The 27,129-nt window shown below is 43.5% G+C and overlaps 1 protein-coding gene across 1 annotated transcript in view; it reads left to right on the forward strand.

Moving 5' to 3' along the window:
* Positions 1-25,209, forward strand: part of C1H14orf132 (chromosome 1 C14orf132 homolog) — a 70,832-nt gene extending 45,623 nt beyond the window's left edge. The window contains exon 2 of the mRNA XM_069737588.1: positions 21,653-25,209. Within this exon, the coding sequence (XP_069593689.1) occupies positions 21,653-21,877 (225 nt within the window). The 3' untranslated portion in view covers positions 21,878-25,209. The remainder of the gene's footprint in view (positions 1-21,652) is intronic.
* Positions 25,210-27,129: the final 1,920 nt, after the last annotated feature.

The raw sequence follows: 27,129 nt of genomic DNA on the forward strand, positions 1-27,129 counted from the left end.
TCCCTCAGGTGTTCTGGTGAGCTCGTTGGCTGCTTTGTTATTTAACTCCACCTGATTCTGTCTTCCTTGCTCCTTGTCAATGTTCCAGTGTTGGATCTGAGCTTCTGGATCTTTCCTGTGGCCTGCTGCTCTGCTTAGATAAGTGCTTCTTTGCTTTTTGCAACTTTTTCTGTCCAGCTTGTCATTTCGTTTTGCTGGAAGCTCTGAGACGCAAAGGGTGTACCGCCGTGCCATTAGTTCGGCACGGTGGGTCTTTTTGCCCCCTTTGCGTGGTTTTTTGCTTTAGGGTTTTTTGTAGACTGCAAAGTTCTCTTTGCTATCCTCGCTCTATCTAGAATATCGGGCCTCACTTTGCTGAATCTATTTCATCCCTACGTTTGTCTTTTCATCTTGCTAACAGTCATTATATGTGGGGGGCTGCCTTTTCCTTTGGGGTATTTCTCTGAGGCAAGTCAGGCTTGTTTTTCTATCTTCAGGCTAGTCAGCTCCTCAGGCTGTGCTGAGTTGCATAGGTAGTGTCAGGCGCAATCCACAGCTGCCTTTAGTTGTGTTTAGGTTAGGTTCAGGTATTGCGGTCTACAGAGATTCCACGTCTCAGAGCTTGTTCTATTGTTTTTGGGTTATTGTCAGATCACTGTATGTGCTCTGATTGCTGGCACACTGTGTTACTGGATTGCCTACATAACAGTACAAGGAGCCAACCTAATGATTCTCAATAGAGGGAAAAAAGAAGTTCTGACACCTTTTTTTTTCTCAGCTCTGTGTTCAGTCTTTTTTTTCCCCTAGACATTTGGGTGTTTCAGGACACAGGTGTGGACATGGATATTCAGGGTCTGTGCTCTTCAATGGATAATCTCGTTACACATGTACAAAGGATTCAAGATACTATTGATCAGAAATCTATGTTAGAACCAAGAATTCCTATTCCTGATTTGTTTTTTGGTGATAGAACTAAGTTTCTTAATTTCAAAAATAATTGTAAGCTATTTCTGGCCTTGAAACCTCATTCTTCTGGTAATCCTATTCAACAGGTTTTGATTATTATTTCTTTTTTGCGCGGCGACCCTCAGGACTGGGCATTTTCTCTTGCGCCAGGAGACCCTGCATTGAGTAATGTCAATGCGTTTTTCCTGGCGCTCGGATTACTTTACGATGAGCCTAATTCAATGGATCAGGCTGAGAAAAATTTGCTGGCTTTGTGCCAGGGTCAGGATGATATAGAAGTATATTGTCAGAAATTTAGGAAGTGGTCAGTACTCACTCTGTGGAATGAATCTGCGCTGGCAGCTTTGTTCAGAAAGGGTCTCTCTGAGGCTCTTAAGGATGTCATGGTGGGTTTTCCTATGCCTGCTGGTTTGAATGAGTCTATGTCTTTGGCCTTTCAGATCGGTCGACGCTTGCGCGAGCGTAAATCTGTGCACCATTTGGCGGTATTGTCTAAGATGAAACCTGAGCCTATACAGTGCGATAGGACTATGACCAGAGTTGAACGGCAAGAACACAGACGTCTGAATGGTCTGTGTTTCTACTGTGGTGATTCCACTCATGCTATTTCTGATTGTCCTAAGCGCACTAAGCGGTTCGATAGGTCTGCCGTCATTGGTACTGTACAATCCAAATTCCTTCTGTCCATTACCTTGATATGCTCTTTGTCATCGTATTCTGTCATGGCGTTTGTGGATTCAGGCGCTGCCCTGAATCTGATGGATTTGGATTATGCTAAACGTTGTGGGTTTTTCTTGGAGCCTTTGCGGTGTCCTATTCCGTTGAGAGGAATTGATGCTACACCTTTGGCCAAGAATAAACCTCAGTACTGGACCCAGCTGACCATGTGCATGGCTCCTGCACATCAGGAAGTTATTCGCTTTCTGGTGCTACATAATCTGCATGATGTGGTCGTGTTGGGGTTGCCATGGCTGCAAACCCATAATCCAGTATTGGATTGGAACTCTATGTCGGTATCCAGCTGGGGTTGTCAGGGGGTACATGGTGATGTTCCATTTTTGTCTATTTCGTCATCCACTCCTTCTGAGGTCCCAGAGTTCTTGTCTGATTATCAGGATGTATTTGAAGAGCCCAAGTCCGATGCCCTACCTCCGCATAGGGATTGTGATTGTGCTATCAATTTGATTCCTGGTAGTAAATTCCCTAAAGGTCGATTATTTAATTTATCCGTGCCTGAACACGCCGCTATGCGCAGTTATGTGAAGGAATCCCTGGAGAAGGGACATATTCGCCCATCGTCATCACCACTGGGAGCAGGGTTCTTTTTTGTAGCCAAGAAGGATGGTTCGCTGAGACCGTGTATTGATTACCGCCTTCTTAATAAGATCACTGTTAAATTTCAGTATCCCTTGCCATTGTTATCTGACTTGTTTGCTCGGATTAAGGGGGCTAGTTGGTTCACTAAGATAGATCTTCGTGGTGCGTATAATCTGGTGAGAATCAGGCAAGGAGATGAATGGAAAACTGCATTTAATACGCCCGAGGGTCATTTTGAGTATCTAGTGATGCCGTTCGGACTTGCCAATGCTCCATCTGTGTTTCAGTCTTTTATGCATGACATCTTCCGTGAGTATCTGGATAAATTCCTGATTGTTTACTTGGATGACATTTTGATCTTCTCAAATGATTGGGACTCTCATGTGAAGCAGGTCAGAATGGTTTTCCAGGTCCTGCGTGCTAATTCTTTGTTTGTGAAGGGATCAAAGTGTCTCTTCGGTGTGCAGAAAGTTTCATTTTTGGGGTTCATCTTTTCCCCTTCTACTATCGAGATGGATCCGGTTAAGGTCCAAGCCATCCAGGATTGGACTCAGCCGACATCTCTGAAAAGTCTGCAAAAATTCCTGGGCTTTGCTAATTTTTATCGTCGCTTCATCTGTAATTTTTCTAGCATTGCCAAACCATTGACCGATTTGACCAAGAAGGGTGCTGATTTGGTTAATTGGTCTTCTGCTGCTGTGGAAGCTTTTCAGGAGTTGAAGCATCGTTTTTGTTCTGCCCCTGTGTTGTGTCAACCAGATGTTTCTCTTCCGTTCCAGGTCGAGGTTGATGCTTCTGAGATTGGAGCAGGGGCGGTTTTGTCACAGAGAGGTTCTGGTTGCTCAGTGTTGAAACCATGTGCTTTCTTTTCCAGGAAGTTTTCGGCTGCTGAGCGTAATTATGATGTGGGCAACCGAGAGTTGCTGGCCATGAAGTGGGCATTCGAGGAATGGCGTCATTGGCTTGAAGGAGCTAAGCATCGCGTGGTGGTATTGACTGATCATAAGAACCTTACTTATCTCGAGTCTGCCAAGCGCTTGAATCCTAGACAGGCCCGTTGGTCGTTATTTTTTGCCCGCTTCGATTTTGTGATTTCGTACCTTCCGGGCTCTAAAAATGTGAAGGCGGATGCTCTGTCTAGGAGTTTTGTGCCCGACTCTCCGGGTTCATCTGAGCCGGCGAGTATCCTCAAGGAAGGAGTCATTGTGTCTGCCATCTCCCCTGATTTGCGGCGAGTGTTGCAAAAATTTCAGGCGAATAAACCTGATCGTTGTCCGGCGGAGAAACTGTTCGTTCCTGATAGGTGGACTAGTAAAGTTATCTCTGAACTTCATTGTTCGGTGTTGGCTGGTCATCCTGGAATCTTTGGTACCAGAGAGTTAGTGGCTAGATCCTTCTGGTGGCCATCTCTGTCACGGGATGTACGTACTTTTGTGCAGTCCTGTGGGATTTGTGCTAGGGCTAAGCCCTGCTGTTCACGTGCCAGTGGGTTGCTTTTGCCCTTGCCGGTCCCAAAGAGGCCTTGGACACATATTTCGATGGATTTCATTTCTGACCTTCCCGTTTCTCAAAAGATGTCAGTCATTTGGGTGGTCTGTGATCGCTTTTCTAAAATGGTCCATCTGGTGCCCTTGGTTAAATTGCCTTCCTCCTCTGATTTGGTGCCTTTGTTCTTCCAGCATGTGGTTCGTTTGCATGGCATTCCTGAGAATATTGTTTCTGACAGAGGTTCCCAGTTTGTTTCAAGGTTTTGGCGAGCCTTTTGTGGTAGGATGGGCATTGACCTATCTTTTTCCTCGGCTTTCCATCCTCAGACTAATGGCCAGACCGAACGAACCAATCAGACCTTGGAAACATATCTGAGATGTTTTGTTTCTGCAGACCAGGATGATTGGGTGTCCTTTTTGCCGTTGGCTGAGTTCGCCCTTAATAATCGGGCCAGCTCGGCTACCTTGGTCTCTCCATTTTTCTGCAATTCTGGGTTCCATCCTCGTTTCTCTTCAGGACAGGTTGAGTCTTCGGACTGTCCTGGTGTGGATTCTGTGGTGGACAGGTTGCAGCAGATCTGGACTCAGGTAGTGGACAATTTGACCTTGTCCCAGGAGAAGGCTCAACTTTTCGCTAATCGCAGACGCCGTGTGGGTCCCCGACTTCGTGTTGGGGATCTGGTTTGGTTATCTTCTCATCATATTCCTATGAAGGTTTCCTCTCCTAAATTTAAACCTCGTTTTATTGGTCCGTATAGGATTTCTGAGATTCTCAATCCTGTGTCTTTTCGTCTGACCCTCCCAGACTCCTTTTCCATACCTAATGTATTCCATAGGTCGTTGTTGCGGAGATACGTGGCACCTATGGTTCCATCTGTTGAGCCTCCTGCCCCGGTTTTGGTGGAGGGGGAATTGGAGTATATTGTGGAGAAAATTTTGGATTCTCGTGTTTCTAGACGGAAACTCCAGTATCTGGTTAAATGGAAGGGTTATGCTCAGGAAGATAATTCCTGGGTTTTTGCCTCTGATGTCCATGCTCCAGATCTTGTTCGTGCCTTTCATGTGGCTCATCCTGGTCGGCCTGGGGGCTCTGGTGAGGGTTCGGTGACCCCTCCTCAAGGGGGGGTACTGTTGTGAATTCTGTGGCTGAATTCACTCCTGTGGTCACAAGTGGTACTGCAGCTTCTGAGCTTCCTCCCTCAGGTGTTCTGGTGAGCTCGTTGGCTGCTTTGTTATTTAACTCCACCTGATTCTGTCTTCCTTGCTCCTTGTCAATGTTCCAGTGTTGGATCTGAGCTTCTGGATCTTTCCTGTGGCCTGCTGCTCTGCTTAGATAAGTGCTTCTTTGCTTTTTGCAACTTTTTCTGTCCAGCTTGTCATTTCGTTTTGCTGGAAGCTCTGAGACGCAAAGGGTGTACCGCCGTGCCGTTAGTTCGGCACGGTGGGTCTTTTTGCCCCCTTTGCGTGGTTTTTTGCTTTAGGGTTTTTTGTAGACTGCAAAGTTCTCTTTGCTATCCTCGCTCTATCTAGAATATCGGGCCTCACTTTGCTGAATCTATTTCATCCCTACGTTTGTCTTTTCATCTTGCTAACAGTCATTATATGTGGGGGGCTGCCTTTTCCTTTGGGGTATTTCTCTGAGGCTAGTCAGGCTTGTTTTTCTATCTTCAGGCTAGTCAGCTCCTCAGGCTGTGCCGAGTTGCATAGGTAGTGTCAGGCGCAATCCACAGCTGCCTTTAGTTGTGTTTAGGTTAGTTTCAGGTATTGCGGTCTACAGAGATTCCACGTCTCAGAGCTCGTTCTATTGTTTTTGGGTTATTGTCAGATCACTGTATGTGCTCTAATTGCTGGCACACTGTGTTACTGGATTGCCTACATAACATCCTATGTACTAGAATATAACTACTATAATACTGCATCCTATGTACTAGAATAACTACTATAATACTACCCTATGTACAAGAAAATAACTACTATAATACTGCTCCTATGTACTAGAATATAACTACTATAATACTGCTCCCCATGTACAAGAATATAACTACTATAATACTGCTCCTATGTACTAGAATATAACTACTATAATACTGCCCCTATGTACAAGAATAAAACTACTATAATACTGCCCTTATGTACAAGAATATAACTACTATAATACTGCTCCTATGTACAAGAATATAACCACTATAATACTGCTCCTATGTACAAGAATATAACTACTATAATACTGCTCCTATGTACAAGAATATAACTACTATAATACTGCCCCTATGTAAAAGAATATAACTACTATGAGTGAGCTGCATGATACCCTATGGGGAGGGTGAGCTGCTTGATGCCCTATTGGGGGATTGAGCTGCCTGATAACCTATGGGGAGGGTGAGCTGCATGATACCCTACGGGGGGAGCTGTATAATGCCTTAAAAGGGTGAGCTGCATGATACCCTATGAGAGGGGGCAGAGTGATACCCTATGAGAGGGGGGCAGCTTGATACCCTAAGAGGGGGGGCAGCATAATACCCTATGGGGTGTAGCATGATACCCTATGAGGGGGCAGCATAATACCCTACGAGGGTGGGCAGAATGACACCCTATGATGGAGGGCAGAATGATACCCTATGAAGGGGGGACAGCATGATACCCTATGAGGGGGCTACATTATATTCCATGAAGGGGCTGCATTATACCTTATGAGGGGGTTGCACTATACTCTGAGGCTGGTTACATTATATTCTATGGGGGGGCTACATTATATTCTATAGGGGGCTGCATTATATTCTGTGAGGGGGCTATTTTATATTCTATGAGGGAGATACATTGTACCCTATGAGGGGTCTACTTTATATTCTATGAGGGGGCTACCCCAACCCCTGCTACATAATTAGGACATGAACTACCTTATATTATACCCTGATATTAGCTTGTTTTACCGCACAATTGGTGGTCTTGTATTTATTTCTATGTAGCTACATAGTGGGCCCCAAGAATGATTTTCTCTGGTGGGCCCAAGGTGCTCCAGTCTGACGCTGCCTATGTACAGGAATATAACTACTATTATACTGCCCCTATGTACAAGAATATAACTACTATAATACTGCCCCTATGTACAAGAATATAACTACTATAATACTGCCCCTATGTACAATAATATAACTACTATAATACTGCTCCTATATACAAGAATATAACTACTATAATACTGCTCCTATATACAAGAATAAAACTACTATAATACTGCCCTTATGTACAAGAATATAACTACTATAATACTGCTCCTATGTACAAGAATATAACCACTATAATACTGCTCCTATGTACAAGAATATAACTACTATAATACTGCCCCTATGTACAAGAATATAACCACTATAATACTGCTCCTATGTACAAGAATATAACTACTATAATACTGCTCCCATGTACAAGAATATAACTACTATAATACTGCCTCCTATGTACAATAATATAACTACTATAATACTGCTCCTATATACAAGAATATAACTACTATAATACTGCTCCTATATACAAGAATAAAACTACTATAATACTGCCCTTATGTACAAGAATATAACTACTATAATACTGCTCCTATGTACAAGAACATAACCACTATAATACTGCTCCTATGTACAAGAATATAACTACTATAATACTGCCCCTATGTAAAAGAATATAACTACTATAAAAATATTACTGGCATATACTAGTGTATCTGCTACAGAAATTGACATACTGCGACTTGGAAACCACATGTGAGTTTACGCAGTGAAAATAGAAGCACAGCGGATGGAATTTCCATAAATTAATTCAACTTTGCTTCTAATGTACAATGCAGCGTTTTAAAGGTGGCAGAGCAAAATGAGCTGTGTCAAAAACGTTGCTGTTCCTGATTGTGGGCAGGTGGCCTTAACGTTATGAATAAAATGAATTCATTTGCCTTATTGCAGGCAACATATTACAAATATTGTAGGTAAAAATGTTTGGAATTTTGAACTTCTATCAAAATAAATGTCTATAAAGCAGCTTTTATATAGCTATACAGCGGCATGTAAAAATGTAAGCAGCCCTGGTCAAAATTAATGTTATTGTGAAAAGTTAAATAAGTTAATATAATACAAAATCTTAGGAACAGAACACAACATAAGAACCATGGTTCTAGGTAACAATATCCAGACCAAAAACGGCAATAGCCTTGGATATATTTCCACGAAGTTGTATACAAAAAGGAATTCATCCACCAAGGCAAGGAAATGAGCATATTTTTATTATAAATCCATATAAAAAGTCACAATAGTATCAACACATCAATCTCAAAGACAGTTTCATTCAAGGAAAGACAGGTGCAGCAAAAGTATAACACCACAAGTGCAGCATATTTAGCAAGAGCTCAATAGTCAATTCAATATACAATGTAATGTGACATTGCAGTAATATCCTCCAAAGAAACAAATGTGATCACACCAGCTATCGCATCAGGAGGGTGGTAATGTCACGATGGGGGCAGGCATGCGTCGCTGTTGTTGCCTAATGGCATCCTGTGATAATCTAATGACTTTTGCATCAGGGGACTCATGTGCTTGACGCCTACACTTTTATGCATTGTTTTTGTCCCGGCGATGCTGTTGCTCTTCAAGAGTCTCATTTGCCCTTTGTTGTCTTCGACATGTGGCTTTGCTGCTTTCCTTTCATTGTCATTGGCGTACTTTTTATGAGAAGCCACGCTGGTGTTGATATTTGCTTTTTAAAGGGGTCTTCCCACAAACAAAAGTTCATTTTAAAAATTGTCTGTGTCTGACCGTGTACCAGACATACCACAGCTCCTGGGCAGGGGAGGAAGCAAAAGACCATACTGACATTACAGCAGGAGATCGCAGAGGATACATTTTGTGAGGTAAAATATTTTTTAAAAACAGTCAGTGAAATATTTTACCTCACAAAATGAATCCACTGTGATCCCCTGCTGTAAGGTCAGTATTGTCTTATGCTTCCTCCCCTGCCCAGGAGATGTGGTATGCTCCGTACACGGTCAGACACAGTCACCCCTGTGTCTGACCCTGACTGTGTACAGAACATACCACAGCTCCTGGGCAGGGGAGGAAGCAAAAGACCATACTGACATTACAGCAGGAGATCGCAGAGGATACATTTTGTGAGGTAAAATATTTTTTTAAAAGTCAGTGAAATATTTTACCTCACAAAATGAATCCACTGTGATCCTCTGCTGTATTGTCAGTATTGTCTTTTGCTTCCTCTCCTGCCCAGGAGATGTGGTATGCTCCATAGACGGTCAGACACAGTCAATTCAAAAATGAACTTTCGTTCATGGGAAAACCCCTTTAATGTGACCGGCTTCCTATGCCTGTAGACACACTGCACATCTGCTGCCAGGATCAGCCGAATGATTCACTGCACCTGCGTGTAATTCGTGTAGGCACAGTAAATCATACTGCCGCCATCTTTGTGCAGACAGATAGCGGCGGTCACATTAAAAGTGCGCATGTGCTCCTCCTGTACAAAGATGGCGACAGTCAGTGAATCATTTGGCTGATCCCGGTGGCGACGTGTTCACGACGGTGTTCCGCTGGTGGTACCGTGCAAGAGGCTGCATGTGTGTGAGTGTGAGTGTGTGTGTTGCAATGGTGTTCCGCTGGTGGTACCACGCAATAGGTTGGTACCAGCAGCAGTTTCCATATTGAAACACCCATCACTTGGGTGTCCCAATACGGCAGTCGGTGAACTTCTTCCGCTCGGAAACACGGTGAGATCTGGACAGAACAGGAAATGAAAATATTACAAAGCAATTATATACGTACTAGATGGTGGCCTGATTCTAACGCATCGGGTATTCTAGAATATGCATGTCCATGTAGTATATTGCACAGCCCACGTAGTATATTGCCCAGCCACATAGTATATTGCCTAACCACGTAGTATATTGCCCAGTCACGTAGTATATTGCCCAGTCACGTAGTATATTGCCCAGCCACGTAGTATATTGCCCAGCCACGTAGTATATTGCCCAGTCACGTACTATATTGCCCAACGGCGTAGTATATTGACCAGCGACGTAGTATATTGCCCAGCCACGTAGTATATTGCCCAGCCACGTAGTATATTGCCCAGTCATGGATATTGCCCAGTCACGTAGTATATTGCCCAGCGACGTAGTATACAGCACAGAGCCACGTAGTATATTGCCCAGTCACGTATATATATATATTTACAGCTGGTTAGAAAATACTATTTAAAACATAGCTTTTATTATTATACGCTAAAACCACTATATTACCACATAGATACAAAGTGCCGGTGCTCACAACATAGTGCAAAATAAAACCAAAAGACAATATTGGCAAACCACACATATGCCTCCTCTCAGGGATAATAAAATTTTAGCCCTTTACTGGGTATAGCAGCTAGTGGAGATTCTACATCAGTCCCCTTTACTACTGCTTATCATCTCTGTGGGGCGTTTTTTCAGAACCTTCCCTGAACACGGAGAGAGTGCTATAAATTTCACCCCACAGTCCACTTAATAATGTGACCAAAGTCCGTCTGGTTTAGACCAACAAACAAATACACATGCTGGCATATGCCAAGAAAAAACAGCGGATCCCCTTACTGTCACTTATTACTGCATATGGTGTTTACACATAAAACGCAAGCTCCAAAATATAACAGAGGGATACAAGAACCTCTCTTATGTTTTAAACCATAGATACTCCCGGAATACATATATACCCTTCTTCATACATTGATATGTTCAATTGGTGTATCAAATGGATTTATATCAGAATATATTAAGGTTTATACTCATCCATGGAACCGGGTCTTCCCAGCGGTGCCTTTTCAGAGTGCCAGGGATCTTTATGTTTGGTAGGTGCAACGTAGCACTCCGTTCCTCAATCCCTTTAGAGCTGATGTCTCCCAACGTTTCATAATCATATTCATCAGGGGGGTACTGACATCTTATCAGCATACATCGGTGAGTCACGTAGTATAATGCCCAGCCATGTAGTATATTGCCCAACGACGTAGTATATTGCCCAGCGACGTAGTATATTGCCCAGCCACGTAGTATATTGCCCAGCCACGTAGTATATTGCCCAGTCATGGATATTGCCCAGTCACGTAGTATACTGCACAGAGCCACGTAGTATATTGCCCAGTCACGTAGTATAATGCCCAGACATGTAGTATATTGCCCAGTCATGGATATTGCCCAGTCACGTAGTATATTGCCCAGCAACGTAGTATACTGCACAGAGCCACGTACTATATTGCCCAGTCACGTAGTATAATGCCCAGCCACGTAGTATATTGCACAGCGACATAGTATACAGCACAGAGCCACGTAGTATACAGCAGAGCCACGTAGTATACAGCACAGCCACATAGTATACTGCCCAGTCACGTAGTATATTGCCCAGTCACGAAGTATATTGCCCAGCCACATAGTATATTGCCCAGCCACGTGTGTCACAGGTTAAAAAATAAACCCAGGGTGGGTAGCGCAGGACCCGTGATGACGTCGCGGTCACATGACCGTGACGTCATGGCAGGTCCTTCTCATGCAAGCACGCAGTACCTGTGATGAGGTCGCGGTCACATGACCGTGACATCATGGCAGGTCCTTGTCGCATACCATCCTTGCCACCGGAACCTGTGGCTTGCATGGAGCGGTCACCGGAGCGTCGCAAGGAGTGGGAAAGGCGCCGGAGGGTATATGATGATTTTTTATTTTTTTTATTATTTTTAACATTAGATCTTTTTACTATTGAGGCTGCATAGGCAGCATCAATAGTAAAAAAGTTGGTCACACAGGGTTAATAGCATTATATGGGGCAAATATCTGTATGGGGCCTTGTGCAGCATTATATGGGGCAAATATCTGTATGGGGCCATGTGCAGCATTATATGGGGAAAATATCTGTATGGAGCATCTTATGGGGCCATGTGCAGCATTATATGGGGCAAATATCTGTATGGAGCATCTTATGGGGCCATGTACAGCATTATATGGGGCAAATGTCTGTATGGAGCATCCTATGGGGCCATAATCAACATTTGTGCAACATTATATGGGGCATATTTTAATATGGAGCATCTTATGGGGCCCATCATAAACTGTATGGAGCATTATATGGGGCATATTTTGTATGGAGCATCTTATGGGGCCATCATGAACTGTATGGAGCATTATATAGGGCTCCTGATTCAATATGGATATTCAAAAACACTTAACCTACTGATGTCTCAATTAGTTTTACTTTTATTGGTACCTATTTTTATTTTTGAAATTTACCAGTAGCTGCTGCATTTTCCACCCTTGTCTTGTACTCGAGTCATTAAGTTTTCCCAGTTTTTTCTGGCAAAATTAGGGGGGTCGGCTTATACTCGAGTATATACGGTAAGTAGATTTGACTGAAGGTGGAGACAGTGATGCCAGCTGTGTCACGTGTCACATAAACTACACGGGTAGAGCGAGTGCTGACAACATGGGAACAGTGCCAGAATGGGATATGAGTATAGGTTTTATTTATTTTATGGGGGCCAATCAATTTGATCAAGAAGGGGTTGTAGTAGTAGTGGATGACCCCTTTAATCAAGTTGAAGATGAAATGATCTCTAAAGGCCTAAAGTTAAAGATGTCACATTTCCTTTGTATTTTAGGCAAAAAAAATATTGTCATCTTTTACATTTTAAAAATTACAAAAAGGAAAATGGTCCTATGCAAATGTTTGCACACCCTTGGAGATTTGTGTGCTCAGGTAACTTTGACCAAGGATTCAGATCTTAATTAGACTTTTAGGGTTATGGCTTGTTCACTATCATCTTTAGGAAAGGCCAGGTGATGCAAATTTCCCAGCTTTATAAACATCAAGTCTGCTCTAACCTTGTGCCAAAAAAAAGCAGCCATATGTTCTTCTAAGCAGCTACCTAGCACCCTAAAAATGAAAATGGTGGAGACCCACAAAGCAGGAGAAGGCTATAAGAAGATGGTAAAGCATTTTCAAATTGCCCTTTCTTCAGTTTGAAATGTAATTAAGAAATTGCAGTTACCAGGAAAAGTGAAGGTCAAGATAAGGTCCGGAAGAACAGGCAAAATTTCAGTGAGAGTTGCACATAGGATTGGTAGAAAGACAAATCAGAACCCATACTTGACGGCAAAAGACCTTCAGAAAGATTGAGCAGACTCTGGAGTTGTAGTACATTGTTCTACATGTGGTACATTGTTCTACTGTTCACAGACACCTGCACAAATATGGCCTTCATGGAAGAGTCATCAGAAGAAAACTTCTCATGTGTCCTCACCATAAAAATCAGCATCAGAAGTATACAAAAACATCTAAACAAGACTGATGCTATTTTGAAACAAGTCCTGTGGACCGATGAGGTTAAAATAGAACTTATTGACCGCAATAATCAATGGTATGTGTAGAGAAAAAAGGGCACAGAATATTAGGAAAATAACAACTTGCCAATGATTAAGCATGGGGATGGATCAATCAGGCTTTGGGATTGTGTTGCAGCCAAGGGCACCTGGATTATTTCGCAGGTAGAGGGAAGAATGGATTCAATGAAATTTCAACGAAATCTTGATGTAACATAACAACATAACACCATCTGTAGAAAAGCTGAAGGTGAAAAGAGGTTGGCTTTTACAAATGGATAATAATCCTAAACACAAGTCCCAATCCACAATAGACAACCTCAAAAGTAGAGATGAGCGCATATTTCAATGTGCGGTTCGTATTATGATTGCCAACATAATAGCACGCAATTCATGTCAATGGGAGACAAAAACAAACGCATGCACAACACTTTAAAACGGTCCCAAATGCTGCCAAAACACATCAAATGAGGGACAGACCCCAGGAAATGTGGCCTCAATTCACCCACAGTATAACTTGTAGCATGGCATTGCAGCAATCAGCCAGGCATGAGGTATCGGAGTCTGGGACAGCATTTACAGCTTTCAATTGAACGTCACAGTAAGACGAGGTGGGTGAAGGATCGGTGTAGACCTCCTGTGCTGAGAGCCCTGATACCACATTCAACACCTCTACCTGCTTTCATGCTGAGCCACACTCAGGTGGCACAAATATAAGTTTTGTAGACTGCCATTGCCAGAAAAGTTTAAAAATAGTAACACAGGTAGTTGAGTCCAAGGGTGTGGAGGCCAGATGGTCTCGGAGGCCTACTGCTACAGGCAACATGCATTAAGGAGACCCAACCAGGAGGGTTCACATTTCCAAAAATTATTGTCAGACAATACCAAATTGGCATGAATTTCACTACAGTATAGATAGTATAATAGAGACCAACAGTTGTTCCACTATACCCAATACAGCAGATGGACACCCAACCAGGAGTGTTCACATTTTAAAAAATGACGGCCTTACACCACAGAAGTGGAATAACTGTCACGGACGAAAATAGAAATTGTATAATTGGGACTGACATTTCATCCACTACAACAACTCAGCAGATGTAGGCAAACTATGACTGCTCATATTTCCACAAATTTGTGTTAACATCAGCAGCAGCAGTCACAGCTGGCACAGAAGCCACACTAAATATATCACAGAGTGCAGTTACGTGACATTAATGCATCACACTAAAAAATGCAATATCACCTAGTCTGTACAGTCTGCGATTGGGGTGCAAATGTACTTGGAGATCCATGACTTGTTCATCTTGATGAAAGTTAGGCGGTTTACATTTTCAGGGGACAACTGGCTGCGTTTATCTGTCAGGACTAGTGTTGAGCGATACCGTCCGATACTTGAAAGTATCGGTATCGGATAGTATCGGCCGATACCCGAAAAATATCGGATATCGCCGATACCGATATCCGATACCAATACAAGTCAATGGGACATCAAGTATCGGAATGTATCCTCATGGATCCCAGGGTCTGAAGGAGAGGAAACTCTCCTTCAGGCCCTGGGATCCATATTAAAGTGTAAAATAAAGAATTAAAATAAAAAATATTGTTATATTCACCTCTCCGGCGGCCCCTGGACATCAGCGGGAGGATCCGGCGTCCGGCACGGCTTCTTTCTTCAAAATGCGCGCCTTCAGGACCTGTGGAATGACGTCCCGGCTTCTGATTGGTCGCGTGCCGCCCATGTGACCGCCACGCGACCAATCAGAAGCCGCGACGTCATTCCTCAGGTCCTAGAAGGCGCTCATTCTAGGACTTTAGCTGAGGAATGACGTCGCGGCTTCTGATTGGTCGCGTGGCGGTCACATGGGCGGCACGCGACCAATCAGAAGCCGGGACGTCATTCCACAGGTCCTGAAGGCGCGCATTTTGAAGAAAGAAGCCGTGCCGGACGCCGGATCCTCCCGCTGATGTCCAGGGGCCGCCGGAGAGGTGAATATAACAATATTTTTTATTTTAATTCTTTATTTTACACTTCCGATACCGATACCCGATATCACAAAAATATCGGATCTCGGTATCGGAATTCCGATACCGCAAGTATCGGCCGATACCCGATACTTGCGGTATCGGAATGCTCAACACTAGTCAGGACACCACCAGCAGCGCTGAAGACACGTTTTGAGAGAATGCTGGCTGCCGGGCATAATAAAACCCCCAAGGCGTGTGAGGTGAGCTCAGGCCACTAATTCATTTTGAAAGACCAAAATGTGAAAGGGTCCAAACCCTCCCTGATGGTATTTATATTCAGTTCCAGATACTCCTGCACCATCCTCTCCATTCGTTCACCAAGTGTAAGACTTGTGCTCGTGTATGAGTTGGTCTAAAAAAGTGTCAAATGACACAGAAATTGCTTCTTCCACTTACACCACTGCTGCTCCTGCTGCTGCTGCTAGTGTTTTGACGTTGACGAATTGACGTGCCGGAGATTGGAAGTCTAGAGCTGCGATGCCAACTGTGTGCTTCCCTGCTGTCTTGTGGAAAAGCTCTCTTAAGGTTGTGTAAAAGCATTCATGGGTCCCTTTGATTTTATAACATTGATCTTGCAAAGTAGCAACCCAGTGATCAGCACTATTTCTAAGAATAACTATACAGGGATCATGTTGCAGATAGTGCAGCAAGAAGGCACTCATATATCGGTCTCTGCCATGAAGTCCAGGCCCATGCTGTGTTGGTGGCTGGGTAACAATGAGGCTCGTTTCCTCTATCCCCTCCCGCCAACCTCGAAGAACAGAGAGGGGAGGATTATCCTCTTCATGACAGTTCTCCCATCACCTCTTCCTCCTCCACTTGTTCCTCGGATCTTGCACCTTCAATAACAGTTTGTCTGTTTTCATCACCAGCCCCCCTGAAATGCAGTAATCCACCCTCCGATGGCACCCGCCTGTGTGACAACAATCTGGAACTTAGAGATAATGTTATACCTTCCACATCCTCCTCTGCTTCCTCCTCTTCTTCTGGGACCACCATCTCCTCCCATAGGCTATTCAAAGTTTGCTTTGATGACCGGAAGAGTGATGCTGATGATGGCGGCATCAGCGCTAACCATATTAGTAGCCATTTTGAAACTGTGCAGAAGGGTGCAGAAGTTCTTAATCTGTGCCCACTCCGTAAGCATGATATGCATCACGTCCGTACTGCATTGGCCCAGGCTATACGACATGAAATACTGCGTCAGTGCTCATTGCTGTTGCCAAAATCGCTGCAACATGTGCAGAGTGGAATTTCACATCGAATATCAAGTTGTTAACTGGCATGGACAAAGAACTCTGTATTGATGCAAGTTGATGACCTGAGGGGTGCAAACGGTGGAAATGAACACACAGCTTACGTGCTTACCGGCTTTCTGGAGCAGCTCACCCAGGCCAGGATAGTGGTGGAGAAAACCGTGTACCATCAGGTTGAGGATCTGAGCCATGCAAGGCACATGTGTGAGCTTTACTTGCCGTAGGGCTGCCTCTTGACATGGCCTTCCCTGGATGCAGGTTCAGCGGAGACAGCCATTGATCAAACTCAGCCTGGAGGGCTGTCCACAACTCTTCAGCTGCGATGACTGTATGACTGCGATATCCAAGGCGTATCAATGTCATGTGGTTTTTCCTGAAGAAGAAGTTATATACTTTGAAATAAACCACCACCTTACTGTACCATACTGGGATATACGTCTCCATTCTGTCGGCAGCGCGGAATATTGTCCACTAACTCCTGTTACAGTAACAGAAGTTTTCAGATGTCTTTGCATAGGACGTGACATTGTTGGTTTACTAGTGCTTTCACAAATGTTACCACCTACCCCACGTACACTTTGAACACCAAGCCTAATCCACCTTACTTCACAGCCTCGCTTTTTCCCAATCATGTTGCTCAGTGTGGTAGGAGCACAGTATTAGCAACAAAAAAATAGATTTTAAACTCTGCACCTCCTCTGCAAACAGCTGAATTTCAGCGACAGTAAATTCCAAGGTGAAATATGGCGTGCAGTATCGTGTTAGTCACAGAAGAAAGAATTGTTTGAGTGTGGATGAGGCCTGTATGACAAAGAAGATATGCTACAAACTATTTTAAAGTGAGATGTTCCCTACTGCATGACATTAGGAACAGAAGAATTTTTGAGTGGCCTCTGGATCAGGCCTCTACAGCTTAATTTCAACCCAACAAAATGACAAAGTATGATACAGCGGGTTGTCTAACTTTTTGCAACTGAAAAATTATAATTTTTTTATGTGCCTTAGGTCTGCAGACAGTGTCATATCACCACAGCACTAAATGACAAGGTGGGATACAGCAAGCTGTTTCACATTTAGCTAGTGAAAAATATTATTTAGAATAATATACCCGTGCATGGAGCACAATAGAAGCAGTGCACAACACACTTGTAGGACAGGTGCCTTGGTGGCTTTGTCTGTGGACCTCAGTAATAGCCAAAAAAAATGCTGGAAGGTAAATTTAACAGCCACATTGGACACTATCTTGCTACACTATTTGACTGATATACAACCGCCCAGCTAACTAGGCAAAATCTTGCTGCTAACAGTGCCAGCAGGAACAGCCTCTCTGCACTGTTATAGTGTCAATATGGGGCTAAAACAAAATGTTTGCTCTTTATATGGAGAAGGACATGTGATTTTAGCAGCCAATCACATGTGGCACATGTTAAGGAGCTGAAACTCCTAAACCCTTCATCCAATTTTAACGTGGATACCCTCAAATTAAAGCTGAAAGTCTGAACTGCAACTGCATCTGAATTGTTTTGTTTAAAATTCATTGTGGTAATGTCTGTAACCAAAATGAGAAAAATGTTGTCTCTGTCCAAATATATATGGACCTAACTGTATGTTATGGCTATGACGCACCCGTATGATGGGAAGGCTCGGAGCTGTTCCGGGACCCTAGAGATGCCCCTCTCCATGTGTTGCCCCCTATGTCTTCGTAGGAAATTTAAGGTAGACAGCCAACCTATAATTAACTGTCCTGCGGAGTTTGAAGTAAGGCATAGAGTCAGTTACTTCCTCGGTGTTCCGGCCACCGGCTAAGCGCCTCAGTAGGATGTTGCCGTTCTCGGGGCACGACTCCTACTGGCTCTCCTTTGTGCTTGATCTCATTTCTCACTGTTCCACAATACCCTTTGCTTCGTGTCTCTTTCTTAGGATACCGCCGCGGGGTGTGCAGGCGCGGTTCCATAACGTTCTGTTCGCTAGGTACTTGCCAGGTTCCCAAGCCTGACAGGCACCCGCTGAATCTTCTCCCTGCAACACACCCTTCCACGGGATGTTGCCTGAATCCAACCCAGTCAGCTTCTGACTAACTTCCTATCCAACCCCTAGTTTTACCAGTGTGAGGAGTGGCCCAATAAATAAAGCCTTTTTCTCCCCCTAGTGGCCGGAGTGTGAAGTGTAATGTGTGCTGGTGATACCTGGTCAGTAGAATTCCTTCAGTCCCATCAGACGTACCATCACTCCCCTTAGCGGCAGAGTGTCATACTGCAACGACCAGATCTCTGGGGCGCTGCATATACACCTCTGATTCCAACATATAGAATATGTGTATACACATAGAATATGTGTATAGCAAAAAGAACCACTAGCTGCTACCACCAACCGTTTATACAGGCCGGTTGGACACCCTTTACAAGTAGCGTATGGCTTCAGGGGTGCGGTTTAAAGAGCAAGAGGAATGGAGAGAATTAAATTTGTATATGTAATGCAGACAGATAGGCAGTGTTTATTTAAAATATACAAAGATGATACAAAATGGGAACAAACAATACGATATATACAATTACATAAAATAAAAAGTTATAACAGAAAATTACTAAACCTGATGTCACGGAAATGGTTCACAGCTTAGCGGAGGGAGGTATTCTTATTGGAAAACGTAAAATAAGGTGAACTCCGGCACTCAAAAATGATTATTTATGCAACAATATTTTTGTTCATGGAAAAGGTTGAATACAGACACCTTTATACACAATGTTTCGGCTAACATGCCTTTTTCAAGTTATGTCTTTTTAAGTTGGTAGTGTCCTCTGTAGGTGAACGGTATCAGGTCCCACTTAAATAAACCAGGGGAGGGTGTCCGGTAATGTCTGTCCGGGAGGTCCGGGTGGCTGCGTGTGTCCGCTCTTAAAACTGAATCATTTTTGAGTGCCGGAGTTCACCTTATTTTACGGATGTACTTTTTCTCCTGAGCACCAACTTATAACTATGAGCACCCCTTAATTCTTTCTTATTGGAAAACGTACAGAACCCACAGTGAACTGTGCCTTCCAGGAATGACAAATGACACAAACTCAAATACTGCCGTTTATTAGATGAAGATTGCTCCCACATACCACCCTCTTGATGAGCTCCTGTGGGGCTGGTTGTAGGAGGTGCTCAGCCCTTCACAATTTTATGAGATCCCCAACCTACAGGATTCCTTCATGAATGTTCCAGGCGTTAGATATTGTTATCCTATTTCTTATCATGATTTTACCATTACGTAGGGATCAAACCTGATCTAAATAGCATAAGCTATCTTTCTGTTAAAAAGTTGGAGGGGTTTTAATGATCTTACAGTAATTTGAATGACTGCATTCTGTTCATACCTTCGCTACAACGCCAAAAATCTGTCTCCCATAAATATCGATATTAGAGGACAATAAACCTGTGATAAGGTTAAGGGACTTCTTTATATATAGTGATATTCCCAAAAATGTCAGGTTGATGCAAAACCCCAATATTCATATCTGGACGCCGGTGTCACGGACACGGTTTGTGGAACCACTGTGCTACGGACCGTGTAGAGCCTGGAGGGGCGTGACTAAGGGAACACATGACTGTTCACTAGAGCCTCTGATGGTGAGGTTAGACTAGGCTCCCGATGAACGCCAGGTGCCACCCCAGGACAGACCATCGGACGCACAGCAGCTGGACCCAGAGGACTGGAGGGAGCAGCTGGCAGAGTTTGATTTAGAATGCAGCAGACAGAGTTTGCATCAGAGTGCAACAGGCAGGATCTGCATCAGAGTGCAGCAGGCAGGATTTGCACCAGAGTGCAGCAGGCAGTGTTTGTATCAGAGTGCAGCAGGCAGGATCTGCATCAGAGTGAAGCAGGCAGGATCTGCATCAGAGTGCAGCAGGCAGGATCTGCATCAGAGTGCAGCAGGCAGGATCTGCATCAGAGTGCAGCAGGCAGGATCTGCATCAGAGTGCAGCAGGCAGGATTTGCACCAGAGTGCAGCAGGCAGTGTTTGTATCAGAGTGCAGCAGGCAGGATCTGCACCAGAGTGCAGCAGGCAGGATCTGCACCAGAGTGCAGCAGGCAGGATCTGCATCAGAGTGCAGCAGGCAGGATCTGCACCAGAGTGCAGCAGGCAGGATCTGCATCAGAGTGCAGCAGGCAGGATCTGCACCAGAGTGCAGCAGACAGTGTTTGTATCACAGTGCAGCAGGCAGGATTTTACCAGAGTGCAGCAGGCAGTGTTTGTAGCAGAGTGCAGCAGGGACAGGTATGCAACCTTACACAACTTAGATTGCAAAACAGGAAGGATGCTCAGGCAACTCCCCAGTGGGGAGGAGGCAATATATACATAATGTCCCACAGCTATTGGTTGGGGAGGAAATAGCACGTGCATGCGCTGACCGTTTAAGAGGACAGGAGTGTACGCATGCGTGCCCTAAGGACATGGCTAGATGGCTGGAAGCATGCAGAGCATGGGGAAGGGAAGAACTAACCGCAGCATGGGTGAGTGAAGTGACACGCCCGAGACCCTGCTTGTCAGAGCAGGACTTCAACTTGGTGCTAACAGCCGGCAACAGAGTGTCTAGAAAATTCCTAGAAAAATCCTTTGAACCCAGGATGGAAGAAAGGAATCTCCTGCACTTCTCATCCTCTGCCTCAACAGATCTCTCCTTGTCTGTTCCCAGATAATCTTCGTTTAATTACTTGAGCACTGCAGAGGGTCTCTGCTTCAAAAGAGCTGGAAGTGTCAGCTCTCTTTTTTTAACTTCCCGTTATAATAAATCACAGATGTTCAATATTAGGAGGGTAGGTTGATACGTCCCTCTTTGGAAATGTCTTTTTTATTTTTATTTTTTTCTATGACACTGACTAACAGCCTTTATGCTGCATGACTTCTGGAAAAGGAGTCATCCACCAAGCAGAAATGAGGTGCTGCTGGGTGGGGAACAGAGCTAGAGTGAAAGTGGCTTCAGATCTACCATAGTCCTTTAGCCTCACTTGCATATCAATTCAGATGCTGATTTCTCAGTAAAGGAGAAACGAACTGTCCATGTAAAGGTATCGCTGGACTTATCTTTGAAAGAGCTACATGAGCATATAAATAATTTTTGGTGCAAAATCTTCCTTACAGATTCTATAGCATTTTATGTTTTATATGGTTTTGTGTGTATTTACTGTTGTCCCTATGAGGATACTATCCTGATCACCTTTCTTTTTCCCTCCACAGCTCCCTGTTATGGGAGGAGCTTTTATGGACTCTCCGAATGAGGAATTTGGAACTGAATATTCCCTTTTCAACTCATCGGCCAACGTCCACGCTGCCTCATCTGCCCCAATTCCCCCTGAAGAACCAGCTCGCTCCTCCAATGATGCTATATTGTTATGGATTGCGATTATTGCCACTATTGGAAATATCATAGTGGTTGGGGTGGTCTACGCCTTTACCTTTTAAGAAGGATGGAACTGTGGGCAACAGTGCTAAGATGCACAGACACTATTTTTTATTGATGTTCTTACAATGTTCATAATTTACGTCCTGTCAGAAGGAAAAAGAAAAGGTCATGAAACATTTAACAAAGAGAAACAATGTATCACTGTACAAAGGAAGTAAGTTAATGTGCTGTGCGGTCACATAGGCTGCGTGGCATGGAGCCCTGGACTTGGGCTGGACTTATAACTATTGTTACATGTCTTATTGTGAACTAGACCATATATGCCATTTACGTTGCCTCTTTGGATGCCGTGGGCTCATGGAGTGGGAAAAATGGATTGGGTGGTCTCATCTACATTCCATTCTTTAGGAACCAGCATGGGGTAAAGAATTGGTGAGGACAACCCAAGAGTCTGACTCATGCTCTGCTTTTCTAACCTATGCAGGTTGTGAAGGGGTAAACCAGGACAAGGAGAGACAAGCCAGCCTCATTTTATTCAGTCTGTGGATATCTAAAGGGATATTAATTAAGTGAATTCCCAGCTGCAGACAAAAGAAAACATGCGTCATAAGCTAATTAACTAATTATCTGGCGCTGAGAAATATGACAGTTTCCAAAGAGCAACCACAATGAAGTTAAGTAATGCCCGAATGCCTGATATACATGGTAAGGTCAGATAATCAGCTGGGCCCAAGGGTCCAGCATCTGTGGGGCCCCTACAGGCATCCATTCTGTCCCATACATACAATGGATCCCTGCCCGGTTCAATCAGTGCAGTACAATGTATCTATCTGCACCACTAACAGCTTTTGTCTTAATAAGTGATGTTATCTCTCCGGAATGACGATGTCACTAATTGATGTCATTGTGACAATTTAACAAGGCTCCATCATACACCAAATTGATTTAGTCTAAAAACTGATTTGTATAAATTAATAAGGGCTTTAATTCTTTTCTTGGCATTTTATAGGTCGACAATGTATAAATGCCACAAATGATTTTAGGGGATCATTTTTATTATAATCTTTCAAGATTGTCAAAAGGGTTTTTTTCTGTAATTTTTTAAAAAGAAATCTAGTTTTAAAAGCCAAAATTTATTATGTTGGATACTGGACGTAAAGTTTTTTTTTTTCTAGAAAGTTTAAATGAAGAACGAAACGCAAAATAATTTTAAATAAATATTTCATTTCGTAGAATTGTTTAATGCTCGGGGAAAAAAACAAATCTTTTGATAAATCCACTAATACAAGTAGAGAATTATACCAATATACCAAATAAGTAGCGATATCAAGGGGAACCTGACGGAATCTTTTAAAGTCTTTAAGCTAATTGCATTGCTTGTTAAGGCAGCAAAAGCCAAGATCGCAGCTCCTTATATATGTCACTGCTTAGAAAAACATTTTTGAATCTTTATGATGAGTGCCAGCGTGTTGCTGGTTACTGCATTGTTTGTTGTCTTGTTCCCTTCCTTGTGCTTGATTTACGCCTGTTGAACTCTGCAACATCAGTGATTTTGCTGGAGAATCTTGAATATTGTCCATTCATTCCTGGCCAGGCACATGCGCAGTTTTTTTTGTGTGTGGGAAAGTCAGCAAAATCAGACTCCTATGCCTGGTCAGTGATACCATCATACACAAAGGAAAGAGTGGCCATAAATGCACAGCGCATAGGCATGGTGCATATATGAGATTTCACCTGCAGTTGCAGTGAGGGAGCAGAGCTGAACTCGTGTTAACCAAGCACATGAGGACGGCGCTATACTACGTTCTGGGGCATTAGCTGGAAATTGACATGCTCTTGGTGCACTTTCTGAGAGTATGCCCACCCTCAGTACACTCTGTGAGAGTCCGTCTGCCCTAGGTGCATTTTCTCAGAATTGGACCATCGTAGTTGCATTTTCTGAGAATCGGTCCCCATCGGTGCCATTAATGAGAATCGCCCCGCCCTCAATGCACTTTTTCAGAATCATTCCACCCTCGGTGCACTTTCTGAGAGGCTGTCCGCCCTCCTTGCACTCTTTGACAGTTGGTCCACCCTAAGTGCATTTTCTGAGAATCGAACCATCCTAGTTGCACTTTCTGTGAATCATTCCCCCTCGGTGCACTTTCTGACAAACTGCCCGCTCTCCGTGCACTTTCTGAAAATCAGTCCCCCTCGGTGCACTTCCTGAGAATGGTGCACTATCTGAGAGTCTGCCCACCCTCCATGCACTTTCTGAGAATCGGACTGCCCTCATTGCTTCTTCTGAGAATTGTCCCCCTTTGGTGCACTTCCTGAGAATGGTGCACTTTCTGATTATCGGACCACCCTTGGTGCACTTTCTGAGAATTTGCCAACCCCCGTGCACTTGCAGCCTCATTTACTTAAGGATTGAGGGCTGATTTTCTCTTCACTGAAATATCCATTTACAGCAAGTAAGCTCTGCACCTCGTGCACCTCGTGCAATGACAACGTCCCTATAAGGCTTTTCTAATACTGCTGTAACACACTCATTTCTTCTTCCATCTTTGGCTGTAAATCCAAGTGCAATCTTTATGTTGCCGTTAATTCTGGCTATTACACCAGCAGATGCATTTGCAACAACCAGAATGAATCACACAAAGAAAAAACAAAAAAACTCCTCTCGAATGTACCTAGATCTTGAGGTCCCCATGAGGCGACTGGTTCTGACGCAAGCTCTGCATTGTTTTTATTGATTTAAATTAACTGTAATATAAATTAACATAGCACAGAGCAAAAGCTCCAGGATTAGAAAATCATGGCTTCTCTCTTCCGAAAACAGCGCCACACCTATCTACAGGTTATGTGTGGTATTACAGTGCAGCTCCATCGATGTGAATGCAGTTAAAGAGCAATATCACACACAACCTGTAGACCATTTTTTGCCCTGATTTTTAAAGAAAGCAATCACCTTATCCCCCTTTACGTTTGAATGGACACCATGCAATACCCTATATCTCCAGTAGGGGCTGTCTTTAGTTTCAAAAATGGTTGTTTTTAAAGGCACATCGTCTTTAAATGTGAACTTGATACCTAAGGTATTACAGGAAAATAGCCAAAAAAAAGATTAAAAAAAAAATAAAAAGCGTCGCTCAAACACTGCCAGAATTCTGCGAAAACACAATGATAAAAAAGATCCTTATATTTGTATGGACAAGCAGCATTTCCACTACATTAAGAATCTTTCTAGCAGATGAGGGGTTAATGTATTTTCAGATTACGTGATTTATTATTATTTTTTTTTATGTGCCATTTTAATTGGAAATTTTTACTGTATTTTCGTGTATATGTATATAATCTAGTAAAAAAAAAAGAATTTAATAACAGTATATATTTGCCCATTAAATGTTGCGTTGACAAAAAGCTTTTTTTTTTTGTTTTGTTTCAAGGCCCTTTTGTTCTAGCTCATCGACCTCTTACCAGTCTTATTTTCTACCAGAGCCATCAGTTTATAATGATTTCATTTTAGGCGGAGTTCCCCTTTAAATGTCATATTTTATAGCGATCTAACAGCGCTATAAATACATAATGAAGGAAATTCCTCTGCATCCGTAAAGACGAAGCAGGTTGCCATAATTGCACATACATTTCGCCATAAGGGCCGGTGGAGTTTTCTTGAAGCCGTCGGCCGCCTCTGCAGTCCTAATGTTTAATTAATTACCCCCATCTTTGATGTTCTCTCTCCGAGGGCGATCAATATTTAACGTGATGTCTTAGAGGGGAAAGTGGATCCTGGTCTTTTAATGAGATGTTTCCAAATTGTTTCTTAAAAAGGTAAATCTAATTAAATGTAGGTAAGCGGCATTCTGCTAAAACGGAAGCAATCGCTGCAGAAATGAGCAAAGAACGGGGAGGTATGTACACGATGGTGCTTGGATCAGGCTGAAAAAGTAATTAAGCAACTCTTAAATGTATGGTATTTGCATAGCAATTCAATTCATGTATGCAGCCTGAGAGGGTCGTATACATTTTTTTAAATGAAATATCTAGTCCAATTCCCAAAACATCTTGAACTTTAGGAGGAAACAAAAACGTCCCTCCACCCCTTTAAAATGGATCAATACTAAGTGCTTAGGGGCTTCGATCAGATTTTGTCATGTGTCCCATGACAAATTAACTGTTGGGAGGCATCTACTTCCTTCTGGGTGGATCTGAAAACAAGTCTGTGCAGCACAGAGGCAGTTTCCTATATTGTTTGGGGCATAGCAAGGGTGCGACCGTCACTGGGCCCATGCAGGAGGGAGGCCTGCCACGGTCAGCACTTATTTCAACTGGATGTGTATCAGAGCATGCACAACTAAAAAATATTGTGGTGCAGAGAGCCTGCACTGCAGTACACACAGCCGGCCAATCAAAAGCCAGCAGCTGATGTTGGCGTGATCATCACGAGCAGCGCATGGCTGGCGCACTGAAGTTTGTTGCCAGCTATAGAAGAGGACGCTGCACATTGTGGGAGTGGAGGAAGGTAAGAAGAATTGTTTATGTTTTGAAGTGTGTTGTTAAAGAGGGAAAGAATGGATATTATACCAGGAAGGGGCCCAGAATAGAGGAAATTATACAGGGAAGGGGCCTAGACTGTAGGACGTCATACCAGGAAGGGGCTCAGAATGGGGAATATTATACCAGGAAGGGGTCCAGGATGGCCGTATTATCCTAGGAAAGGGTCAACGATGGTGGATATTATATCAGGAAGAGGCCCAGAATGGAGGACATTACCAGGATGGGGCCCAGGATGGAGTACATTATACTAGGAATGGGCCAAATATAGGGGATATTATACCAGGAAGGGCCCCACGATGGGGGTGATTATACTACGAAGGAACCTAGAATAAAGGACATTATACCAGGAAAGGGCCCAGAATGGGGATATTGTACCAGGAAGGGGCCTAGAATGAAGGATATTATACCAGGAAGGGGTCTAGAATGGGGGATATCATACCAGGAAGTGGCCTAGAATGAAGGACATTATACCAGGAAGGGGCCTAGAATGAAGGACATTATACCAGGAGCGGGCCTAGAATGAGGGACATTATACCAGGAAGGGGCCTAGAATGAAGGATATTATACCAGGAAGGGGCTGACAATGAAGGACATTATACCAGGAAGGGGTCCAGAATGGGAGATATTATACCAGGAAGGGGCCTAGAGTAAAGGACAGTATACCAGGAAGGGGCCTAGAATGAAGGACATTATACCAGGAAGAGGTCCATATTGGGAGATATTATACCAGGAAGGGGCCTAGAATGAAGGACATTATACCAGGAAGGGGCCG

This window comes from Ranitomeya imitator, chromosome 1 (assembly GCF_032444005.1).
Source record: "Ranitomeya imitator isolate aRanImi1 chromosome 1, aRanImi1.pri, whole genome shotgun sequence".
Taxonomy (NCBI): Eukaryota; Metazoa; Chordata; class Amphibia; order Anura; family Dendrobatidae; genus Ranitomeya; species Ranitomeya imitator.